The sequence below is a fragment of the Alternaria ethzedia genome (assembly GCF_023757985.1).
Source record: "Alternaria ethzedia strain BMP 0044 chromosome Unknown scaffold_13, whole genome shotgun sequence".
Classification (NCBI taxonomy): domain Eukaryota; kingdom Fungi; phylum Ascomycota; class Dothideomycetes; order Pleosporales; family Pleosporaceae; genus Alternaria; species Alternaria ethzedia.
The window spans coordinates 422,501-445,839 of record NW_026056206.1 but is presented as its reverse complement, the minus strand read 5'-3'; the positions used below and the strand labels follow the sequence as shown (position 1 = coordinate 445,839).

The window sequence follows — 23,339 nt, the reverse complement described above, 5'->3', positions numbered from 1 at the left end:
GTACAGGGCTCCCGTGGTCAGAACGTGGTATTAGTTCTTGACGTTGTTCTAGCGGCAGTCCCGAAATAGCGATCGGTGTCTCGGTTTCGCGATTCAGACACTAACATCAAACACCACACTACTGTTTGGACGCATGGACAAAACATAGCACAAGTGTTCTGCAGGCGTGTTGACACAAGTGGAGTGATGATTTAAATGGTGCGGCGCAACATATATGGTGGGCTTGCGCCTCGCTGCGCGAAGCTCCCCGTATCGCTTCGACGTCCTGGTACTCCGACTATTGACTAGTCTCGACTCTCATCTCCAACGCATCGCCTATCGCCGGCGCAAACTAGGTCCGAAAAGTCGAATAAACACAAGTAGCGATACCATGGCATCACAAGGCGGCATGCCACCTTCCGTGGTAAGTATACCCCACCCACAGGCTTATCTGATGGGTCTGGAACTTGGAGAGAGACAAAGTCGCTGACGTTGAAAAGGCATCACAAGCGCCACCATATGCTCCTATGGTATGGCCTCTGGGTGGTCCTCCAGTGAAACGCGTCGATATTCCTGCCCAAACTGTCTTCATGTTCTTCTTCATGGTCGGAGCAGCAGTACACATGAAGATATTCCAAAAGAACAGAGCACGAGGTCACAAGTTCTTACCAAACCTCTTCATCTTCCGTATGTATAGCCACATTCTGGATGAAATGGATGCTGACTATTCCGAAGTCTTCTGCATGGAACGCATATTGACATCAATCTTGCGACTCGCATCGGTCTCTAATCCAACCAACATTCCACTTGGGATTGCTGCACAGATCTTCATCGCAGCAGGTGTTCTTATACTATTCGTCATCAATCTCGTTTTCGCGATGCGCCTAGTAAGGTCGACACATCCGTCGGTGGGTTGGCATCCTGCGTTTGGCATCGTGTTCAAAGCTCTTTACGCGTTGATCGGCTTGACACTTATCGCTGTCATTACAGCTACAGTTCAGAGCTTTTATACTCCCAACGCAGGAACTCGAGCGACGGACCGCGGCTTCCAGCAGTACGGCGCAACCTTCCTGGCCATCGTCGCTACACTACCTTTGCCGATGACGGTGCTCACGCTTCTCATTCCCTATTCGCCGCTCGATCATTTCGGTATGGGCCGTCTTCGTACAAAAGTCATAGTCCTGATGATTAGCACCACACTCCTCTCTATTGGCGCATGGTATCGCTGTGGTGTTGCTTTCCAGACACCAGTCCCGAGATCACAACCTCTACCAGGGTATCTCGGCAAGGCACCATTCTACATTTTCAACTTCCTCGTGGAGATCCAGACGGTACTCATGTACGCCATACTTCGCGTAGACCTCCGCTGGCACATCCCCAATGGCGCAAAGGGGCCTGGTAGCTACGCTAGATCACGAATGGGCGACGTGGAAATGCAAGACTCGCGACCTACTTCCTCGGATAGCGTACAAGATGACAACAAGTCGACCAGATCTTTCAATGAAGACGAAGAAAAAGAGCTAGAGAACGAGAAGGTCGAGGAGCTCCCTGCCCCCAGGATTATAGAGATAGATCTCGGAAACTCTTCGCGCAGCTCCCTGGCGCCGCCAGACATGGACCTCAACAGGAACTCGGCCCGCAGCTCTCTGGCAGTACCAAAGACGGCAGATAGATCAGCGCGCAGTTCCATCATCTCCCAACGCCTATCCTCATTCATCAGCAAGTCCACCAGCACACTAGCCACCTTTGCGACCGCGGAGCAAAAGCAACGATGGCGGGAGAGCGAGGAGGCAAGAATCGTCCGAAGACTGGGAGGTCCATGGCAGCAACTCCCTAGCCCGGTTGAATCGACCTTCAGCATGAGCAAGAGCCCGACGAGGAGCGTCTTCAGCCGTACGACAGGAGGGGATGAACCGGAGGCGCCTGAACCAGCATATCACCAACGAAGCGATAGCGGTGCGCCTAGTATACCCGACGTCGTTGCGGAGGGCGGCTGGACACCGAGGATTGACTGGGAATTCCGCAGCCCGAGACGCTTCCTCAGTTTGAAGAAGAGGAGTATGATCGGTTTGCAGCTTCCGAAGTGAGCGCCAGGACTTGAAGCGGATTGATGCGAATTTTTTTACAGCGAAGGCGTTTGTGGGGATGGGAAAGGTACTAATGCACTGCTGGGCGGCAAAAGCTTTTTCTGGTGTTCATCATACCCATCTGCTTTTTGCGCATATATTGGAAGTTTATACAAGCTTTATGACCTTTTGCTTTTTTCATGTAGCATGTACAATAGCAGTCATTGCGTTCTTTCTATCGATACATGAACAGTTCCCGTGCGCCACATCGTTCACATTACGTCCATCTCCATCCTACCCACAGACTCATCGCCATACATCGTCACTTCATCCTTACATCAACAGCAATATCTCACGCGGTAGACCCTGACCCAGACTCACGAATAAATTTAGTGTGACGGCTCCCCTCCCAGCAACCCGGTCCCTGTACCTGAATCCCCAATCCAAAACAAATCAATAGTGCGAAACGAACATGAAGTTGCCTCAGGGAACGTTGGGTCTGCTGTCACCCGTTTCGAGGCGTGAACTAGGGGCCGCGCTAGTGTGTTAGCCCGTGTATGTGGATCGTTTGATGGGTTGTTGAACTTCGTTTGCATCGTTGTGTGTTTTGTCTGGGGGTCTGGGGGTCTGGAGGCCTAAGGATGCAAGAGCTTGAAGGGTTCTTCGGGATGTTAGTGCATCGCGCAGTGGCGGTTGGCAGGGACAGTGAGAAAAGTGTCATAAGATTGCAGGTACTCATCCCGCCGTCATTACTTGAACGCCCTGTGCCCTCGCCTTTGCTCGCTCGCCACCCATCGCAATTCAACCTGGAAACCTACATAGGAATCCGTCTCATCTCATCCAAACTCCAATACTTCCTCATATTCTCGGCTTCCAACTGCTTGACCTCATCATCCAGATGCTGCCATAAAACCTCGCCAAACGAATCGAAAATCTCCTTCAACTCTCCCAAACGCAACTCTCGCTCTCCGCCTTCGCACTCTTCCAGGTACTTTTCTAGCTTGTCGAGACCCTTGTGGATCTGCTTGTGCTGGGTGAGGAGCTCGAGTTCCTTCTTGAAGGCGGGCATCTTCTTAGCCAGGACGGGGAAGATGTGCTGCTCTTCTATTGTGTGATGCACTGTGAGGTGATCTATATGGGGACGGTCAGATGATGATAGTTTTTGGCTGAGTTATGGGAGAAACTGACGACAAAATTGTTGGCCCATGCTAATAAATTGGCGGATGGACATGTTCTTGGGCCTCTTCTGTGCCTCACACGCTCCATACAGAACTTTCCACGTCGCCCTAAAGTTGTCGTGGAAATAGTTCATGTGCTCCGCCATTCTGTTGTACTGACGAAACTCGGATGCGGAGAGTTTGGGTAGAGGCTTTTCCTCATTGGCCGCAGGGGTGGAGTTTGGGTCATTTACTACAGGAGGGGCAGGTGCAGTAGGACCGTCATCTCCTGAAATGGTTGCCATGTTTGCGGGGCGTATAGATTGTTGCAGACTGGGGCTGACCGTAGAATACTGCCTTGCAAACGATGTCAGAGCAAGTCGAGGTGGGGCTCTGAGAATGGATGCGATAGATTGAACACGCTTCATACGCTGGAGAGAAAAGCAACAATGTCACACGAAGACGATGTAAAGATATAGTTCGGGGTATCTATGTTTTGCGTGGCACAGCCTTGCATGCTTGGGAAGTGATTACCCATCTAGCCACTGGCGGCTTGTGAAATTTGCATTAGCAAGCGGCCGGCAGTTGCACTTCCCGATCCCGGTAAGACGCGTTGATAACGCGCCAGATCACGTGACTGCGCTATCACCAACGCGACCATGGTCACTTCTTTCTCGTTTTGGCAAACTTCTCGTGCCACTTGCGCGCTGACGGCTTCATGGCTGCCACTGAGCTGTCTCCAACTGCAGTTGTGGCGGCCTTGCTCTTCGCCCTTATTGTTGTATCGGATGGGAAGTCGTAGATGCCTTCGATGGCACCGAGCTGCGCGTCTTTGCGCCATACTTCGGGCAGGCGGTCCTCCCACGTGTCGGTGAAGTCGGCGATGAGGAAGTCTGCGCCGCGTTTGGCTTCCAGCAATGTCCTGCCAGTAAATGCGACTGTCTTTTCCCGATCCAGACACGACCACGGTCCGTTCTTGTCGTTGTCTGCTGTGGATAGGTATGCCAGTATGGCCTCTACAAGGCCTGGCGGATGCCCTTCTTCAGCTGCGACTTTGGTGATGTCGTTGGACAAGAACTGCGCTTGTAGTTTGATGCCCTCGGCCAGTGCAGCGGCGTTGATGGACCTCCATACTTGTGAGAGGGCGTTCGGCGAAGGCTGGTATGATCCTCCATCCACCTCGAATGCCATCAGCTCGCCCCATCCCACCTGGCATTCCCCATCTGACAAGGGCATATCGCTGAACATGCTCGCCTTGCTCCTACCATTGCTGGTCGCGTCGACGTCCCCTGCAACAATGTCGTATACCGGCAGTGCCTCTCTCAGTAGGGCGGTGGCAGACGCGGTGGATGCATGAGCTTCGAGCGTCGCGGTGCACAGCGCAATGGCGCGCGTGGCAGGGGTGGGTATCTCGTTGCCATGGGCCTCGAGCGCGGGCTGGGCTATGTAGAGCGAGTTGGAGGTTTGGACCTGGCGCAGCTGGAAGGTCTTGTTCGGCGTACAAAGTACTGCATATGCAGGCTTCGCGTTGGACGTGCCAGAAGCGGCAGACTGGACTTGGGACTTGATGGAGAGCCTAGCGCGTATGATGAGAAGGGTATCCGCATGGAAACGACAGGTCAGCGCACCTACAGCGGCGGGTTGGGCGCGTCTATCAGCTCAACAATCTCGGGGGGCAGCTCGAGCAGGCGGAAGTGCTGCTGCTGGTGGGCAATGGAGAAGGGCACACCGCCTTCATCTTGCTGCGTGGCCATGTCTTGACTCAACACACACAACGTCCAATTTGCGCTGCTGACAGTCTCAAAGTCTGTTGTACCTCATCTCATCGCGGCAGCTGCTATGACGACGGTGCTTTTTTGTTTGTGGACACTGCGGGGTGCGGCGATGTGCAGCTAGCAGAGAGACGGATCGGACGATACGCTGCAAGGGCATCATTTGCAGGCCAAAAATACTTGTCACTGCGGCCGCTTGCTGGGAACCCCATGCTCGGGCGTGTCGCACCTGTGGCACCTTGGTTATTCGCGCTGCAGCTGCCCACCCGCGCTTGGTCGCAGCCGCATGACCGCTTTCTTGGTTCGGGCTTCAACAAGATCCATGGGATTTGTTGTTGTTTAGTCCCGGGACGCGCCTCCACTGTCCCTTCTCTACCCCAATGGCTTCCTAGCACCACCGACTCGGACGACAACAACACCGCCTGCCCCTCTGCCGCTGCGCCCAGTCATGCACCCACCGTCCTAATTGCCTCTTCACTGTCTGACTGCTGCCCGCCGTCGCCGTCACTCGTTTCCGCGCAATTGGCACCATGGTCGTAATCAATCCCGAGCCCGCGGCCCTGTCCGCCGAGGACCTGTCGCTCTTCTACACGACCGACGAGCTGCTCTCCAATTCCCCCGTGCTCATCTTCTACGGTCCGACGGCCACTTCCACACAGGCGACACATTCGCGCATCCAGGCCCATGTCTTCACCCCGGCCGGCTTCCAGAACTTCGCCCGCCTGATTATCTCGCCCACAGCCACATACTACAATGCCGTCACATGTCTGCCGCGCGAGGAGCAGGGCGACGAGATATGTCGCGGTCTCGCCTTCAGCCTGTACAAGTACTTCCTCGAGCTGCCCGCGGAGATCAAGAGCGCTTGGGAGAGGCGGTATGATTCCTCCGCCAACCTGCCCATGGCCCCCAGGCTGTTCTCCGAGGCGCATGCCGCCATTGTCGCTGCCAGGATGATCAAGGTCGAGAACGTCGCAGATGTCATAATCGACGTGCGCCATGCTTTGGGCGAGCAGACGCTTTCCTGGATAGATCTGGATGTAGTCCTCCCCCAGGGCAGTGTCACGAAGCTGGAATCGCGCGAGTCCGGCCAGTTCGAAGACCTCGAAGAAGACCTCATCGAAAAGCGATACGGACAGTACGCGCCCGTCGTCAGGCTGTTCGGAGATGGCGCCTTCCTCCCGACCTCCAAACTCCGCCGCGCACCCTCCAAACCGACCGCCCTCAACCGATCACAATCCTTCTCGAGGAAACAAAAAGAGACTCTCCGACGGGAGATGTGTGAGCTGTTGGACACGGAAGAGAACTATGTCTACAAACTGGACGAGCTGGTACACACAGTAGCGGTCGAGTTCCGTGAGAAGGCCAAGCAGAAGTCGAGCTCGAGCTCCAGCCCTACCGAACAAGCATTGAGAGGCTTGTTTCCTCCCAGTCTGGACAAGATTCTAGAGGTTAATTCGCAGTTCTTGGACGCTCTACGTATAATTCTGGAAGAGTCGGAGAACGGAGCCATTGAGGACATTGAGACAGCAACAGACGATGTCTACATCGCGCCCTTGCGTGGACAGAAGGACGCACCAGATGTCACTGGAGCGGCCGCCGTCGCCAGGGCTCTTGTTGAGTGGCTTCCACAATTCGCAGATTGCTACACCGACTACATGGCGGCCCACGGCGACTTCTCACAGCTGCTGAAGCATTTCACAAAAGACACAGCCTCCAGTTTCTCCAAGCGAGTCTACGAGACGGGCGAGCAGCGACTCACATCTATGCTCATCGAGCCTGTTCAGCGCCTGCCACGATACAACCTGTACATCGACAACATCATCAAGCAACTGCCCCTCAGGCATCCGGCTATCAAGATCTTCCTCAAGGCAAGGGACATGATCTCGGATATCTGCACAAGAGAAGGTCCCACGGCGCAGCAGATCAGAGTGTTCGACCGCTTGCGCAAAATGGTGACTTCGTGGCCTTCGGGATTCAACCCTAAAGGACGAATGATCTCAGCCATTGATTGCGTAGAGCTGTCCCCACCATATCACGGGGAGTTATCTGGACCTGCTACGGTGTCCGGTATCATGGTACTCTTCACGGACTTCTTGGTGCTTCTTCAAAAGTCGGAGGATGGTTCCATCAATGCGCGTGGCTTGCTCGCCGAGCTCGACAACCCCAAATTCGCCGAATCGTTTGATGGATCTACGGAACTCATGTTTCATCAATACTTGAGTCTCAGTGATGTCTTCTTGAGTGAACACTCAGAAGGATCAATACTGCAAATGATATCCCCGGTACCGCTCGCCAGCCAGCCCGGACGACCGAGAAGTCGAGAACGCCAGAAGCTTGGCATTCGCATGTTCTACCTGCAAGGCTCCTATGAGGGTAAAGGCCACAAGGTTACCGAGGAGCTCACCAAAGCTCGTGTGGAAGGCAGATTTCCAGAGGCGGAGCGAGAGGGCGGCAAATGGGACGTTCGAAATTTGCCAGGCGATCTCAGTTTCTTTTCGTCTATAGCGGAAGAGGCAGCTGGCCAGCAGGTAGAAGGTCGACGCGAGCCTGCGAGGGTACAGATCCTTGTCGAAGGGTCTAAGTTCACAAAGCCTATTCAAGTCGGTGACAGCGGCGTCGAGCTTACTGTTACCATCACCATACTTGGCGACGGACTCTTTCTGCTAGAGTCCAACGGGGCCCATGGATACACGGCACGCGACAAATTGACCGACCAAGAGTTCCGACCTGTTCTCACGAAGCGCCTCGCCAACTACTTCCAACTGCGAAACAGCGTTAAGAACCACACACTGGCCGAGGCGTATCTGACGCGAAACCAGCAGATACTCAAGTCACTCGCTCTGGAGATGTACGAGGCAGAACCACAGACTGGTAGTAAGAGCCGTCCACACTCTCCAGTGAAGATGCTGTCTAGTTTCTTTGGTGGCAGTGTGAGTAGTATTGGCCGCGAAGGAGGAGGCTCTCGTAGACTCCAACGCAATGCGCATACCATGGGAGAGGTACCGCGCATGGCACCTCCGGTTCAACTTGGGCCGAATCGTACGTACAGCCATGACGGGGAGATGTCGCGCCCTACCTCGTCCAGCACCACTAAGAGCGCTACCTTCAACGGCCCGAGCGATCCCTTCTCAAAGCTCGAAGATACCTTGGCAAATCTGACTCTAGCACTGCACGCGCGCAAAGGGAACATTGTCGGGCGTTCTGTCAGAGCGAGAGCAGTCGCCGATGAACTTGTTGTCAACGAACTCTACAACACGCTTTTGGAGAACCCTGCCAATCTTGAACTCGCTGGTCAATCATCTGTGGATGTACTTTTCGCAGTGTTTGAGAAGTTTTTGAGTGTCGCTTGGAAAGAGCGAATGGGTCCTGTGCTGTCGCATGCCACATTGGTCTCATTACAGATGCGATCAGATAGCATGCCACCTGATGAGTTCGAGGAGTTCTTCAAATACACTTTCGACCAGTTTGCCCCTCCAAACCAACGAGCGTTCCGCGCTGTCATCAATCTGCTAGCCGAACTGCTCGATGGCACCAGCAACGATGGCGATCGAGGTATTCTCACAGCAGCCTTTGCTGAGATGTTAGTGCCCGCCGGTAACGCAAACGACTTCATCTCCCTTATGGACCGCTTGGTGCAAGATATCGACGCCCTGTTTCCAGCCGAGACACCTGGGTTCAGTACTCCAAACTATGGCTCTATGGACTCAAAGAGTCGCTACGCTGCTGCCGGCTCGCTCAACTCCAACACATCACTGCGGAGACGTTTTGGCTTTGGTACCTTGACACGCGAGAACAGCAAGTCAGAGAATGAGTCCAAGGTAGGCTCACTCTGGCGCTCATTGAGCAAGAACAGCCATGGTACAGACCTCCAGTCGCCCAGCATGGGGAAGGCTGGTCCCGGGCACCTTGGTCGCTCCAACTCGATAGACGCTGCTGCTCGCCTATCGCCAAAGCGACCGTCCTCTCGCGACCGTCCGACTGTTCTCGGCGCGTTTACGTTTGAGAACGCGAATTCAAACTCGAACTCGAACTCGAATTCGAACTCGAACGCGAATGGTCGGTCGTTCGTGGGCAATCTTGGGACAATTGGAGAGGTACCTTCCACTACTGGGCCTCCCCGCAAGAAGCGCCGCTCTTCTTTGAGCGATCTCAAGACGTTGCAGGATGCTGACGATGTACCCGAGTGGTCCCCGCAGACTCCTCGCAAGGTCGATCCTGCATTGCGCCACGAAACACGCCAGATTAGCGAGTCCCCGCTGGCTCCTTCAGCCGCTACAATGGCTTTACACAAACACACTTCGTCGATACCGACGCCTACCCGACTAGGCTCACCGCTGCGGGTGGAAAGGACAGACAGGAAGGAGAACTCCCCTGCAGTCGGCTTGGATCGTCCAGCACACATTAGGGGAAAGTCGGTCACGATGAAGCCGGACGTCGATGATGAAGTCACCATCAAGTCAAACAGCCCTACGAAGAAGCGAAGCGAGACTGTTTCAGGCATTCCCAATCCTCTAAACCTCCCGAACAGCTCAGCCATTCCGAATCTACGACCAACTACCAGTGCTGGTCTGCATGAACGAACGGGATCCGGCAACGCTGTCAAACTGCCACCCTCGACTCCGCGATCTCCGACCAAAGCCAGCACTCCTTTGACTGGGAGCCCTCCCAAGAAGCTGAGAATGCAATCACCTCAAAAGCTGCGCGAGCGACTGCAAACTCAGCAACACGATATCGACACAGCTTCGCAAGCTTTACAGAATGAACTGAGTGCCATCGGTCAAGAGCTGAATGCTAGAAGCACGCCGCGTCTGACAACCCAGAGTTCTGCTCCATCGTTGATAACGAATGGGACGGCTGCAAGGACGGCTGAAGCGCGCGTTGCTGCTCTAGAGAAGCTCAGAGCTACACTGGAAACCCTCTCTGCACGTACTTCGGGAATCTCAAACGACGTAACAACTTCACTACAAGTGTCGGAGGCTCGATGCAAGCACCTAGATCAGTTGTACCGCAACGCAAACGCGGAGAACGAGGCATTGTACGTGAAATTCAACGAAGAGCTGGAGAGGGTGACAAGCAGCGCTCGCAAGGGAAAGGCTAGCGAAGAGGTGGAACGTCGGTTGAAGACGAGCGAAGAGGAGCTGACCCGCCTGCGAAAAGAGAACGCAAGACTGAAGAGGGAGAATGCTGGGTTGAAGGCTCAAATCAGAGAGTGAGTAGTCGTCAAGACTGCTCAATCGCCCTGATGTGTGCCAGATGGGGGCACAATGTTGACGAACCTGTAGTCTGCTCAGCGTAATTAATATCGCGGCTGTAAGGTTCGCCCTGCTTCTGGACAGTTTTGCTACGGCGGTTCTGGCATGGGTACAGTACGTAACCATACGTGCTTGCGTTGCGGTCGCTTTTCTGACCATATTCCCTGTACTTCTTTTTGTCGAACTCGGGCTGATGGCCCTCGAGCTTTCAGGTTGGAGTGTGGGCGCGAGGGACTGCGTTATGATAACATGACATGGCGTTAGCGAAGCCACCTTTAGAGCAATATACCATCTGCTTTTTCTTTTGCTAAACGTGCTTTCTTCGATGCTGACCTCAGGTGATTTTGACGAGCATCAGGGTTGGCTAGACTTAGTGTGGTATGCTCGAGAGTGTTTTCAAGGTAGAAGTGTACATTGCCTCAGCAACTGCTCACTTATCAAACTATGATAGTAAGGATGCAGCAAACCTTAGAAATGCGACACGAATTCGAGCTACCTCTGGTGAAGGGTCCAACCTGTCTCAGGGTGCAGACGTGGTGACGGTGGCAGAAGAAGGCCAATGGGTTCCCCAGTCGCGCAGCCTCGCCAAGTGGGATAGCAGCCTCAACCCCGCTAGTTTATGCATGTGTTGGCAGGGCTTTGCAGCTACACGGCCGGGGCAGTTATGCCGCGGTTATGCAGCTTGGTGGCCTGGTCTGGCCTCGAAGGGAAGGTGCAAAGGTGTCGGTATGCCGTTGTGCTGTGTAGCTCAGGGCGGAAAGGACAACTGGGAGTGTTTCATGGCGTGTGTAGTAGAGCTATTAATGGAGATTGATGTGCTGCCCGGGTGCGCTAGAAACAAAGTCAACGTTTCGCGCTCGATCGGGAGGGTTTCCGCTAAGGCGGAACTGGACGTGTCGGACGACGATCACTGACCGGGCTCGTCGAGCTGGGGATTAGTCTTCGTCATCAGCGGCTTCGATAAAGGCGCAGGGCAATCGCTTGCGTGCATGGCAATTCGCGCATGCTAAGAGACCTCATCCCAGAGCCGGCCGCCAACCTGCCCAGACGTGTCTGTCCTGCATCGTCACTGCTTCTCCACCCCGGCCGGAAACCGGATCCGTGGACCGCGCTCACCCAAACCAGCGACGAAACGTCGGCGCTCCACCGCGATTGACCCTTTCTCTACCACCCTTTGGAAGCCTCCACGACGGAGAGCGGCAATGACTCTCCATACTCCATCCAGGACCGAGTGCTCCCGCGCCTGCAACCTTCTCCGCCGACCAACACCACAACGCGCGTCCCAATCTCCGCCGCCCTCACCCTCTCGCAAGCTACCGGTTGGCTAATATCTATCACCGCCACCATGGCCTGGTTCATGAGAGGCGTCCAGAGTGCCGTCTTCCACTACGCCTCGTGCGCCCCCTGCACCGGCTACTCGGACGGCAGGAAGAGACGGAAAGCAGCAAAGGCCGCGAGGAAAGTGCGGGAGAAGCTGGAACTCGAGCAGCCCGACGCCTACCACCATCCCGAACCGACTGGGACCAATATATACTGGCATGAGGAGATCGTCATGGGCCCAGGACCGCCGCCACGAAGGGCGCGGAGGACCAACACGGGCACTACAGGCAGCACAAGGGGCATGCCAACTCGCGGAACACAGGGCTCGGCCATGAGCAAGGGCGGGAGCAGCATCGATGTCGACCAAGCAGGTGACATGCGCCTGAGCGACGATACCCTCGACGACGATGAGACATGGAACCACAAGCGCTATCAGAGGGAAGACGAGGATCTATGGGGCCACGACGAGCCCTCGATAAACCTCGAGCAGACCATGACAGGCTCGTCAACGGGAGGCGCCGGCTATCAAATACGGAGACCAGGCACTTCAAGATCCGGCAGCTACTACACCGCGCGCGCACCGCCCGTCAACGATCTACACCCTCCTGTCGTCAGTCTCCCCTCTCCCGACCCCCTCGACAACCGATGGATGCTCCAACCTCCACCCAAAGCTAGTGTCATGGCTGGAAAAGAACGAGCAAGAAACAGGAGTCGAAGTGGCAGCGGCGCCAGTAGTCGCGTCGAGTTGAGCTTGGGTCGCCAGGTCAGCACAAGGCACTTGATGAACAAGCTGGAACGAGGCGAGACACCCGAGGCCCGCTCAGCATCGCCCAACGGTTCGTACTTCAACCCATCACGGTGCAGGACCCCACAAGCACGGCCACCTTCTGCCACGAGCAGCTCACGCCGAAGACAGAGAAGAGACACCAAGGTCGACCTCGCCATGGCGCGGACCGAGACAGTGAGCACCCAGCATTCATCTGGAGACTCCAGCGACACAATCGTCCGAGGCAACTCCGCACCTCGTTCCGCAGTCGTCCCAGACATCAAAGTGATCCGCGTCCGTCAGAGCCGACCCGCACTCTCCACTGTTCTGTCCAGCAATTCGGGAAGGAATGGCAGCGACGAAAACGCACTCCCGCTTCCCGAAAAGCCCAGTCCCGCTCACCACCGATATACAACCACGTCGACCCCCGATTCCATCCCTTACTACACCAAACATCGCGAACCTCTCAACTCGTCCGACATTTCCTCCCTAAACTGCCTCCAAGACCTCGTGTCCCCTCGCGCCCTGCTCAACTCGCGCTTCGTCTCCGCACCACTCGTCGAAGCTAAGATCCGCCTACCGCCTTCAGAAGAAGACATGGCAGCAAGAGCGCGACGGGATATGTCCGACAGCGGCTTCAGCCTATCGCGAGATTGGGACGAAGAGGAAGAAGGCATCGTGAATGTTCCCTTTGATCGCAACTTCGGACCGCCAGAGAGGGATCCTCGGTTTAGATGGAGTGTCGACTTTTGAGCGCATCTCGACCGCCATTGCCACACACACACACGACATTCACACATACACTTCACTTCTCCACGCGCGCATCTTCAGCGTTGGCATCTTATTGCATTGCATCGCATAGCCGATTTCTCCACCTGTTTTTCTTTCCCTTTGTTATCAGCGATGATTTTGTTCCGCAAAGCGAAAATTGCATACTCGCATTTTGGATAGACACGAACTTTGACGACCTCCACCAAATGGCGTTTTGGGCGGGTCCTGATGGATTCAGGCATCGTTTGCTTATTTTCTTGGGTGCTGGCTTATGGCATTGTCACCTGTTCGCTTCTTCATGGTATGGGTTTTGTATATATCGCTGCATTAGATATATGACTATTCGAGAGTGAGCTCCAGGAAGAGCTTCATTTCACACCACAAATATCTGTCCTCAATTGGTACATGCATTGCTCAGGTTTCATTCATGTTAACACCGTTTGTATACTGACTTGAGGTAATCGATTGATGCTTGCTTTGCTTTCTAACATCGCTCCAAAAACAATGCACACGCATGCTACATGATTTCCCGTTCCATTCGATATCTTACAACTCCGCGTAAACATGATCTATCGTGCGCCCAGATCCCACAACCTAAGCGTCTCGCCCTTTCCGCCCCTCTTCTTGTTGCCCTTCTCCTTGCCACCCTCGGTCAACTTCAACATACATTTCGATACAGCCGCTAAGCACTCCAGTACTTCGCTCATCCTGCCTGTCTCCAGCAGACACCTCTGCACCCACTCGTTACTCCTGTCCGCTACTACAACAGCTACTTCCATGGCCTTGATCGCGGGGTCCTTGTTCAGGAACCAGGCTGCCGCTTGCAGGACTGAGAGGTATGCGAGAATCATGTCTGGTATGTAGGCCTTCATCAACTCCCAGGTCTTACTTGTGAGGTATTCAGGATCGGCGGCGGAGGCATCGGAGATGGCAGGGATGAGGGTGTCGAAAACGTTTGATATCGAGTCTAGGAGCGCTCTCGTGCGTTGGATATCGGGCTTGTGTTTCGCAGAGGCCCCGTCCTTCTTGCGTTCGGCGCGGATTCTGTAGCGGGTGTTAGTTGGTGTGTTTAGAGGAGGGAAGAGAAAGTTGACTAACTGGATGAGTGTCTGCTCCTCTTCACGCCATTCACGGAAGAGGACCAGTAAGCGCACAGTCTGCTGGAGGGTGTAGTATGAAGTGCTACTCTGGCGCATGGCGTTCACCGTCCTCCTGTGCCGGTCTGCGCTGGGCAGTTTAGCCATGGGAATAGCGGCAGCTCGGTCAGCAGTAGACAGGCTGTCGCGGTGTTCATGCAGTCGCTGCTCATCCTGCTCCTCTGCTCCTGGCATTGTGAAATCGAAGGGGTAGCCGAGCAGGGCTTCTGTCCTGGACAAAGACAGAGTCTCAACGCTTAGATCGCCAATGACCTTCTCAGCGGCGGCAAGTCGACCATTGACTGAATGATATGTCAGCAAGTTTCCGTTTGTGCATGTTAGACGTGACTTACGAAGGAAGATGATCAACGCGCTCTGCAAGTGTGCAAACGTCTTCTCGAAATCCTTTGTGACATAGCTGTACCATTGCACCGAATCGATAACAACCTCGTCTTGTGGGCTTATTCCAGCACCGTCGAATGTGCGCTTGACACGCACGCCTGGCCATAGCAGCTGCTCGGTCGGAAGTGTGATCTTTTCTAAAATGTTAAACCGCTTGATAGGATTAGTGATAACGCCATAGCCATCGTTGGTAAAGTGCGTAAATCCACTATCCCGCGAAGCAAACGTGAAGCTCTGCGAAATGACCTGGACAACATCAATCCGGTATGACTCCATCAGCGCAACGGAGTGTCGTTGCTCAGAGCTGTTCTTGATATCGGGAAGCACGCGCGCAAGGCTGTAGGCTGCTCGTTCGGGGATGAGTTGCGCGGCGTATAGTGGTATAGTATCGAATCGTTTGGTGAGGCGCAAGAATTCGATATAAGCTGTGATGACATTGTCCATGGCTAAGAATTTCTTGTCCTGGTGTGTATCCTCGAAAAGCGTGTGTAATCCGTTGCGAAGGACAATGAAGATGTGGACAATAATGCGGAAAGCGTGTGGATCCCTCGCAAGGGCCTGGTAATATGGCTCTGCGTGGTATGTGCGATGTTCTCCGGCGGGTATTGGGCTTCGGTCCTCTTCTGGTGAGTCTGGGTGTATGATGAGACTGTGAGGTCGCTCGTCCTTGTCGAACATGTCTGCAATAGCTACACCGACCTTCAGCATCAGATCATCAGCGTCTCTGCCAATTAGCGCGCTCTGGATAAGTTTGATCGGAGAGACCGCTTGCGCTGCTGTGCTCTTCTGCTGCTTCAGAAGGCTCATCACCTTTTCCGGTGATTTCTCCCACTCTCCGATATTCGCGACGGCGTCCTGGAACAGAAACTTCTGAGTCATGCTTTCTGTCACTCGATTCGGGTGCTTCTTCTGGAGATATGAGTCGAATCGCGACAGAAGAAGTGCGTTGTAGTGCGCATGCAGATGGTCGTCCCAAGACCTGCAGACCGTCTGTACTTGCTTCAAGTCTCCACTCAACAGCCCATATACAGCGCCTTCGTATGGTATCCGAGCACCCCTTGCGGCGTAGAAGCACATGCGACGGAACAGATAGCCGACCGTCGGCCCCGCGACATTCGGGCCACCTTCAGGATGGCCCTCGTACGCAGCTCCAATGCTAACACCGCGCCACGACTCGTTTCGCTCGTAGCACCAGTCGACGATTGTCTTCCAGGGGAGTCCCCGTCGCATCATTTCGTATGCGACCATCCAGAGAGAGCGCTCGTAGTACTCGTCGCTCCGTTCGAGTGCGCGCTTTTGCCTAGAAGGGGCGTCCGGGTCCAGTTGGGTAACGAGGTTCGCGGTCCTGTCTGAGGTCTTGAGATTCGAGTTGATGGGCTTCAGAGGTTGGTCTATGTCGTCCATGCGCTTCGCCTGCTTGATCTTTGTCTTCGTCTCCAACCATCCGCTGGTCCATGTATGCGCGCCCTTTCCGGAGTGTTCCTCAAGCCCTGTAATAATCGCTTTGACGTCGCTGTCACTGTCGCGCGCTGTTTGTTCCAACCAGCGAAGGACAAGCGCCTTCTCTTTCGCCTGGTCATCCTCCAGCAGAAAACGATCCCAGATCTCACTATTCTTGCAGTATCTTGCAGATCCCCCAGCCTCTTCCAGTTGCGCTTGCTTCTCGGCAGCAGAATCGGTGCCAGGCTCGGGGTTGTAATGTTCGATGACCAGCTTCAACAGTTTCCATGTCGCAAGCTCAGCCTGCCATTCTCGTAGTTCTCGAACATTCGCGGAGACGGAGGCGGCGTTCGGTTCGATGGACGAAATGACTGATTGGGACGACTGGCCGAACAGACTCTGGCCCGGGTTGTCTGACGCATCTGCCATAGTCTGTATTTGTCGACGAACAGTCTTGCTGAGGCTTCCCTTGTTCTCTGCTTCGGTCGTTCTCTTCAACTCCTTCACGTGTGATTCCGCAACGTCTTGGAACTTGCCGACCAGCTTGACCGTGGTCTGGTATTTGGCTTTCTTCGATTCGTTGCCATGGACATGCCAATGGTCTACTCGCTCCGCAAACTTCTCCACCTCTTTCCCTACACGTTCGGCCATTGCGCGCAGCGGTTGTAGCGGATCGTTGGGTTTGGCGCCGTTCGTGGCTCGGGATGTTCCGAAAAGGAGCGCATTGTTGTTGTTGGACTGCATGAGATGTCAGCCTCCATTGGAGCGGAGTTGGAGATGTCTCGGGAGGCAGCAGGATCTCTCTAATGACTTACCTGAGCTGCAGTCGGCTGCGACTGACGCGATAATGATCGTGAAGCCATGGCGGGTGGGAAGAGTATGAATCCGGAATGGCGGGAAGAAGGCGATGAGACAGTCTCAGTGGTGCTTGATCAGACGCGCCCCAATGACGTGTTGGGAGCTGCGATGCTCGTGGTTGACTGCCCCAAGCCCATCACAAAACACAAGTCGCGCGCCGACGGTCCCTGCCCTTAGCGCGTCGCCAAGCTTCGGCGCGCTAGTGAACATAAAACTCAAAATCTGCCCTTACCCAGAGTCTCTCGGCACAATGTTTTCACAGGACGGCGCCTTTAGAGTCTCGTCAGGAATCTTCAGTTTCTCATGACGCGCTCGTGCTGTCCTAGATCAATGCGCTTTCTGGTAACCTGGCTGGACTCCCAAGTGGGGAATGACAGTGCGGATGATATAGGAAGTGATACATCTCTTAAGCTAACGACCCATTGCTCGAATGGCATGCGAATGTCTTAGGCACCATACTCGTCTGACCGGCTCATACATCTCGATGCGTCAGCCTCGCGAAGGAGCCCCTTTCCATGAATGTACTCTGGCAAGGATGCATACCTATGATGCTTGCTGTAGCTGGTGTTCCAATATGCTTGAGCCAGACGACAGCTGATACCATCTGGATGCGATGCTACGTACCGTTGACTTCAGAGAAAACGTGCCCCGTCGCGACACTGCTAGTGACGCGAAACTTTTGCATGGAGAGGCCGAGGATCCAGTGTCAATCGCAGAAAGAAGCTCCAGGCGTTTTGATTTGTTATGTTACACGACTATAATTACACGGGATATGGATACAACTGTTTGCTAGAGGCTATGATATCCCTTTCGCACGCTGCTCCATCTTGAGTCTGAGGTGTCGTTAGAACTGCTGATGAATTGAACGGATCTCGAGACTCACTTAAGGAGGGTATATTTCGGACAGCTCACCGTGCTAGCATTCTCCCCTTGCTCTTTGTAGAAGGCGTTGCAGCATTCGTATAGCGCATCAACCTGGTTTTGGTCAGGCTGCGTTCAAAGTCGTTCTGTGTTCAAGGGCTCTTCTGTAAGACATGGATGCATACCTCTTTTCTGCACTTTTCCTCGTTGTAATTATTCTTCTGTATGCAGTCTACCACTTAGCTCAGTATGATACAAGTTGACTAGATACACACTTTGAATTGCACATGCTCTAGGATGACACGGAGGATCTGTCCTCAAGTCCTTTTCCATTTCTCCCTTGGGTCTGGTCAATTTGGTACTCGCCGCCGGTTCCATAAGCGTGACATCATGAGCATACCATTGTGAAAATAGCCAACAGCCGCAGCGATGCAAGAGTCGATATGCAAGGTTTTTAAAAGCAGAAATCCAGAGGCAGAAAAGATAGCGACTTGGTAAGAAAACAGGTGAGACGAGTTATGTCGTGCAGGTAAAGGTGATGAAGGTGAAGCCGGTTGGTTAGGGCTGGCCAATGCTTTGAGAGCGAGACCCCACTAATTCTCAGTGCTCCCACCTCGTCGTCGTTGCGCTTTCCTCCTGCACAGAACTCCTCACGCGTTGCCACCGCTCCTACATAAACCCGACGCGTCTGCCCAGCCTCACGAGAGTCTTCTATCACCCGACGTAATCAGCACCAGTGCGCCGGTATTAAGGTACGGCTATCTCCGCACTATATAAAGCAGCCTCCCCCACGACAAAACGGCGCTTCCTCATTCTCCACCGCTTCCGCTGGATAGCCAACTGACCTCGCCGAACAGCCCTACCCGACCGCTCTGCGACCCAACACCTCACTTAGACGCCCACGCACCTCCCACGCCTCAAAATGTCTGACAACGGTTCGCCCAACGTGCAGCAGAAGCCTGAAGACGGTGGCCAGAGCGAGCACCTCAACATCAAGGTCACCGATAACAACAACGAGGTCTTCTTCAAGATCAAGCGCACCACTGCCCTTGGCAAGCTTATGAACGCCTTCTGCGACCGTCAGGGAAAGAACATCTCAAGCGTGCGATTCCTGTTCGACGGCCAGCGCGTAACAGCCGCGGACAACCCAGACACGGTACGTGATAGAGTTGCAGTCGTCTCCATACAGGGAAAGGCTGCGCTTCTGGGAAAATTGCTAACGCGACACAGCTCGACATGCAGGACGGCGACACCCTTGAAGTCCACCAGGAGCAGATTGGTGGCTGCTGACCGGCGACCCTCCGCGACAGTGTGCAGAAGTCCTTACAGCTGCACTGAATCTCGACACCTAGTGGCTAGGCCGTCACCTTGTATACCCACGAGTGCGACCTGCCGAAGACCTACGAGGACACGATTGCTTTCAGCGGCGGCGATGGCGGAAAAGAGGCATGGGTTTTGCTTTCACATATGATACTATGGGTTCGGGCGTCACGGATTTACCAAGACCGCCTTGCGGCGCGATTTGAGTCTTCACGGTTTAGCTGATGGTGCGCCATAAGCGAGAGGGATTGAATTTACTACATACTTTCCATGACTTATATGCACGTGTATTGTACCTAGCAGCAATGTGCGGCAGATGAAGATCGGTGCTCATGGAATCTCGAGCGAAGAAGAGGTTCGGTCTAATATCGAGTAAAATCGGTGCTCAATAACCCCATCTGCTGTGAAAATAACCAGCTACCACTTCCATGTTTCGTCAATATCAGGTAAACTTTTTACATCTAATTTACACATTTTCGTAGACTATATGTACATCAATACTAAAACTACATGCTTGGCATAGTCTGAGCATAAGAGCGTTCAACGGCTCTAGTCATCCCAAACAGCCTTCTTCCTGGCTTCCCTCTCCTCAGCCTCCTTCTTCTCCCTTTCCCTCTCCTCGGTCCTCCTCTTCCTCTCCTTCTCCCTCATGACACGGTCATACTCCCTCTCCTCTTCAGTCCTCTTCGGCGCTCTAACACCCAACGCACCCGCAATCATCCTCCCCGCTACAGACGTTGTCTTCTCTGGTCGTTTATCTGGGCCTCCTCTGCTCGAACTCCGACTCCCACTATCGCTCAAACTGGAGTTCAGGTTGTACGGAACATTGTCCGGGTATTCGAATTGCGTGGGACTGGCAGGTGTAGGCGGCGGCGGGTTCGGCGGGTTATCGCGCGAAGTTGTGGTCGATAAGGGTTGTAGAGAATCGTGTGGTGAGCCCTTCTGTGCAGACTTGCCGAGGTCTACATCCTCAGTCTCAGTATCCGACCCGCTGAGTTCGGCTTCCCAGCTATCTGCGACGGGCTTGGATTTGGGTTTCTGCGCGGTTTTCTGCGGATGCGAGGCTGAGAGCTCAAGGTTGCCGAGGGTGTTTGCGATTTCTGGGGTGACGGCATGTTAGTCGGAGCTTCTCTAATTGAACGTTTGGCGCACGAAAGTGCTCGATGAGGGAGGTGCGTACCTTCTTCGCTTGGTGTCTTGTTCATTGGCGCCATATTGTTTCTTCCGCTGTGCGTATGCCGTGTGCCGTGTGTGCTGTAATCTTGGGAGGGTCGTGTGAGGCTTGCGATGATTTGCGGGGTAAATGTTCCGGTTTCTTTGAGTAAGATGTCGGATGCGGGGGACGATCAATGGTTTAACGCTTCTGACTCTAGTAGAATGGCAGTAGCAAACTGTCAAGCAATTGAGGGTGCAAACGAGAACTTAAGAGTAAGGGTTCAACTGAGCCTTGGAAACTAATTATGGAAGTCCACGGATCGCTCCATCGTACGAACCGTGGAACTGGCTAGCTTTCCCCTGCGCCGATTGCCCGCAGAATACTAGGTAAGGTGCCTGTGGGGAAGGGCGCGCGTCACAACGCACGACATGCTTTCGGCGTCAGATCCATTGCTTCATTTAGGTGCGCGACCCACTCTCTAGATTCTAGAACGTCTGGTGTTCGAACAAATATAGATGTGGCTATGAACTCGTCTACAAGGAGTGAGGTGGTTTGCGCAACACGTACGTGCGTGTTCCTGCATTCTGGACCGATGGACCCTGGAAAAGGTTCAAAGTGATATTCAGGGGATAGAGCCTAGACTTTGACCTCCGAACTCTTACTACGGTTCCACACCACCAGCTTGTACAATGGAAACAAAAAGTGAACGGGTGCGCTACCGTCTAAATTGGTACCAGAGACTAAGCTAAGATTATCTCTGAGGCAATGTAGACTTTTAGCTTGACTGATTAGCATTTTCCTGCCCACTGACAAGCCACAATATATCCTGAGCCGGCGATGCCTTTTCTTTCATTATCACGATACAAGTACCCCAGTATCCTTTCCAGGCGTTATCGCCAAATGATATAAAGGGACTATTTTTGGGAGTTTGGATAGTCGGCGGAGTAGCAGAGCGCAGAATTTCGACGAGTAGAGCCTGGAACGCAAATCCAAGTTCTTCGAACATTGAAACAATGGTGAGTATGTTGCTGAAGATATCCAAACATGAGAAGGGCATTTGGAGGTCAACGAAGAGAGGCTTGAAGAGGAGCAAATTAATAAAGAAGGGCAGACGATCCATCATGAAGAGTCAAGGCAAGTGCGAGTGCGAGACGTAAGTGACGCAGACTGGAGGCGATCTGAAGGCGCTTGAGAATGAAAGCCTATACCGTTACTGCGATTCAAAGTGTGTTCGTCTGCCACTCGACAGCATCGTCTCAGTCTACCAGCTACGATCCAAACAAAACGGAAACAGCACGCATCTGCAAAGGTACACCACTCACATCGAAATGTTCCACATTCCCTTCCCAGCCTGAGGCAGCTCTCGCTTCAGCTCTCGCTTCAGCTCTAGTTCCAGCCTCTTCTGCGTCAGCTTCAGTATCGTGTCAAGGTCTATGCGAGCGGGGCCACGGTTGTCCACTGCCTGTACTGCCAGAGTATCATCTTCAGCCTCAGTGTCAGAAGATTGAAAGTCTGCGTTAGGTACGGACGAGTAGGTGAGCCATCCTGGGGCGTCTAGCTTCCTCAACTCGTACTTCGCATGCTCAACTCTCGATACAATGAGGGGTGCCCCTACGGATGAGTTGAAAGTATGCATACATTGCGCAGCATGCTTGATCATTTCGACGAGCTTTACCGGATACGGGCCCAATGGGCAAAGTCCGTAGTGATACCATGTGCTACTCGGGCGGAGTATGGGTAGTTGCAGAAATTTAGGTTGTTTGAAGGACTGCTCAACGGGCAACATTGAGCAGACAGCATCTTTCGTCTCAAGATGCTGTGGGACGTAGTATATCGACTCTACGTCAACATCCATGCCGGAAACGTGACCAATTATCTCGGATCTATAAATGGCATGTTTGTCGAAGTAAGATGCGTTCCGCACCAGGCATTGCATCACATGGCCTCGCGGAGACTCATCTGAAAACGCAATCCTGAGGGACCGGCAGGGTAGGGTTACCGTGTCGAGTATGGTCTTAAATACATACGAGTAGCATCCAATATCTTTCAACGTTTTGGAAGGTAATTTTGTGAAGACAGACTGCAGGAACCTTCTTTCATTCGACGACAGGATGTCCAAAACCGAAAGCAGTTTCGGCAAATTGAAACCGGAATGGCGGACCGCGTCTATCTTGTTGTATATGTGAACTAATGCACATCTTGTCTGTTTTGCAATAACTACAAGATCGGTCAGTGGCGCTAACGTAGCACGCTGGTGTCTGCGATCCTACCAGAGTGTTTGACAACAGATCCGGACCCAGCTCGCTTTGCCTGGGATAGCGATTTGTTGTAATTACGGTTCCAGAACTTCACACATCCAGTGCAGGGTGTTTGTTTTTCGCACTGATTTGATTCTTCAGCCACGTTCGGGAGGTTATGGGAGACAAGAAAGCGTACCTTTTTCCTTGCATGCTCACAACGCGTACAAGAACCACCGACAAGAGTGAGCTCCTGCATGCTCTCCTTCTCTAACTTTGTACGACATCCTCTCACGACCCGAAACCTCTCTTCGCCTTCGAAAGAAACAATGTTGACAGATGATGGTGGTATGTTCGCTCGTTTTGACACACGCTGCTCCCAGCCATGCAGCATAAGCTCTCGGTCAACGTCATTGGGGACAGTTCGTTTGCGTTTAGACGATGACTTGTTTCCCTGAGCCAATGGCTGTGGTACAGGAGCAGAGTTCGCAAATTGCCACGCCATCGGCTGGGTGAGTGAAGATGACAATGCAGAAGTTGTGTGTTGTGTAAGCAAGGGACTCCGTGGTACCGGGAAGCAAGACTCTGTATCGGGCGGTGGATTGAAGCCGATTGATTGATCCCACGAATTAGGAGTATGGTCTTGTACTGTCGACCATCCATAGTCAGCGCTAACAGCATGTGTCATGCACAAGTCGGAGTCGCCGTTGTATGTCTCTTGACGTACGAAGTCGTGATCTTTCGCATACAAAGGATTCGAATCGGGTAGGCAGCTGGGAGCGGAGGTATGACATGTTGTACCGAACGGGAACCCGCCGTAGCCATGCATGTCTACGCCAGCACTCG

At 53.6% G+C, this 23,339-nt stretch overlaps 8 protein-coding genes across 8 annotated transcripts; 4 read left to right on the top strand and 4 right to left on the bottom strand.

Annotated features, from left to right (window-relative positions):
* Window positions 1-370: 370 nt before the first annotated feature.
* On the top strand, window positions 371-2,066 carry J4E87_006006 (uncharacterized protein; the record flags this gene model as incomplete). The annotated part of the gene is made up of 3 exons (XM_049377611.1): window positions 371-403; window positions 480-666; window positions 715-2,066. 3 exons carry the CDS (start codon window positions 371-373, stop codon window positions 2,064-2,066), a joined length of 1,572 nt encoding a protein of 523 aa, XP_049232652.1.
* A 793-nt stretch (window positions 2,067-2,859) lies between these two features.
* J4E87_006005 (uncharacterized protein) lies at window positions 2,860-3,507 on the bottom strand (the record flags this gene model as incomplete). The annotated part of the gene is made up of 2 exons (XM_049377610.1): window positions 2,860-3,176; window positions 3,234-3,507. 2 exons carry the CDS (start codon window positions 3,505-3,507, stop codon window positions 2,860-2,862), a joined length of 591 nt encoding a protein of 196 aa, XP_049232651.1.
* Window positions 3,508-3,865: 358 nt separating this feature from the next.
* Window positions 3,866-4,956, bottom strand: J4E87_006004 (uncharacterized protein; the record flags this gene model as incomplete). Its single annotated transcript, XM_049377609.1, has 2 exons — window positions 3,866-4,778; window positions 4,835-4,956. The coding sequence occupies 2 exons, from the start codon at window positions 4,954-4,956 to the stop codon at window positions 3,866-3,868; spliced, it is 1,035 nt and encodes a 344-aa protein (XP_049232650.1).
* A 548-nt stretch (window positions 4,957-5,504) lies between these two features.
* J4E87_006003 (uncharacterized protein) lies at window positions 5,505-10,187 on the top strand (the record flags this gene model as incomplete). The annotated part of the gene is made up of 1 exon (XM_049377608.1): window positions 5,505-10,187. The coding sequence occupies one exon, from the start codon at window positions 5,505-5,507 to the stop codon at window positions 10,185-10,187; it is 4,683 nt and encodes a 1,560-aa protein (XP_049232649.1).
* Window positions 10,188-11,571: 1,384 nt separating this feature from the next.
* Window positions 11,572-13,065, top strand: J4E87_006002 (uncharacterized protein; the record flags this gene model as incomplete). Its single annotated transcript, XM_049377607.1, has 1 exon — window positions 11,572-13,065. One exon carries the CDS (start codon window positions 11,572-11,574, stop codon window positions 13,063-13,065), a length of 1,494 nt encoding a protein of 497 aa, XP_049232648.1.
* Window positions 13,066-13,652: 587 nt separating this feature from the next.
* On the bottom strand, window positions 13,653-16,924 carry J4E87_006001 (uncharacterized protein; the record flags this gene model as incomplete). The annotated part of the gene is made up of 4 exons (XM_049377606.1): window positions 13,653-14,127; window positions 14,182-14,521; window positions 14,573-16,799; window positions 16,877-16,924. 4 exons carry the CDS (start codon window positions 16,922-16,924, stop codon window positions 13,653-13,655), a joined length of 3,090 nt encoding a protein of 1,029 aa, XP_049232647.1.
* Window positions 16,925-18,702: 1,778 nt separating this feature from the next.
* Window positions 18,703-19,070, top strand: J4E87_006000 (uncharacterized protein; the record flags this gene model as incomplete). Its single annotated transcript, XM_049377605.1, has 2 exons — window positions 18,703-18,936; window positions 19,011-19,070. The coding sequence occupies 2 exons, from the start codon at window positions 18,703-18,705 to the stop codon at window positions 19,068-19,070; spliced, it is 294 nt and encodes a 97-aa protein (XP_049232646.1).
* Window positions 19,071-19,649: 579 nt separating this feature from the next.
* Window positions 19,650-20,314, bottom strand: J4E87_005999 (uncharacterized protein; the record flags this gene model as incomplete). Its single annotated transcript, XM_049377604.1, has 2 exons — window positions 19,650-20,200; window positions 20,281-20,314. The coding sequence occupies 2 exons, from the start codon at window positions 20,312-20,314 to the stop codon at window positions 19,650-19,652; spliced, it is 585 nt and encodes a 194-aa protein (XP_049232645.1).
* Between the last annotated feature and the right edge of the window lie 3,025 nt (window positions 20,315-23,339).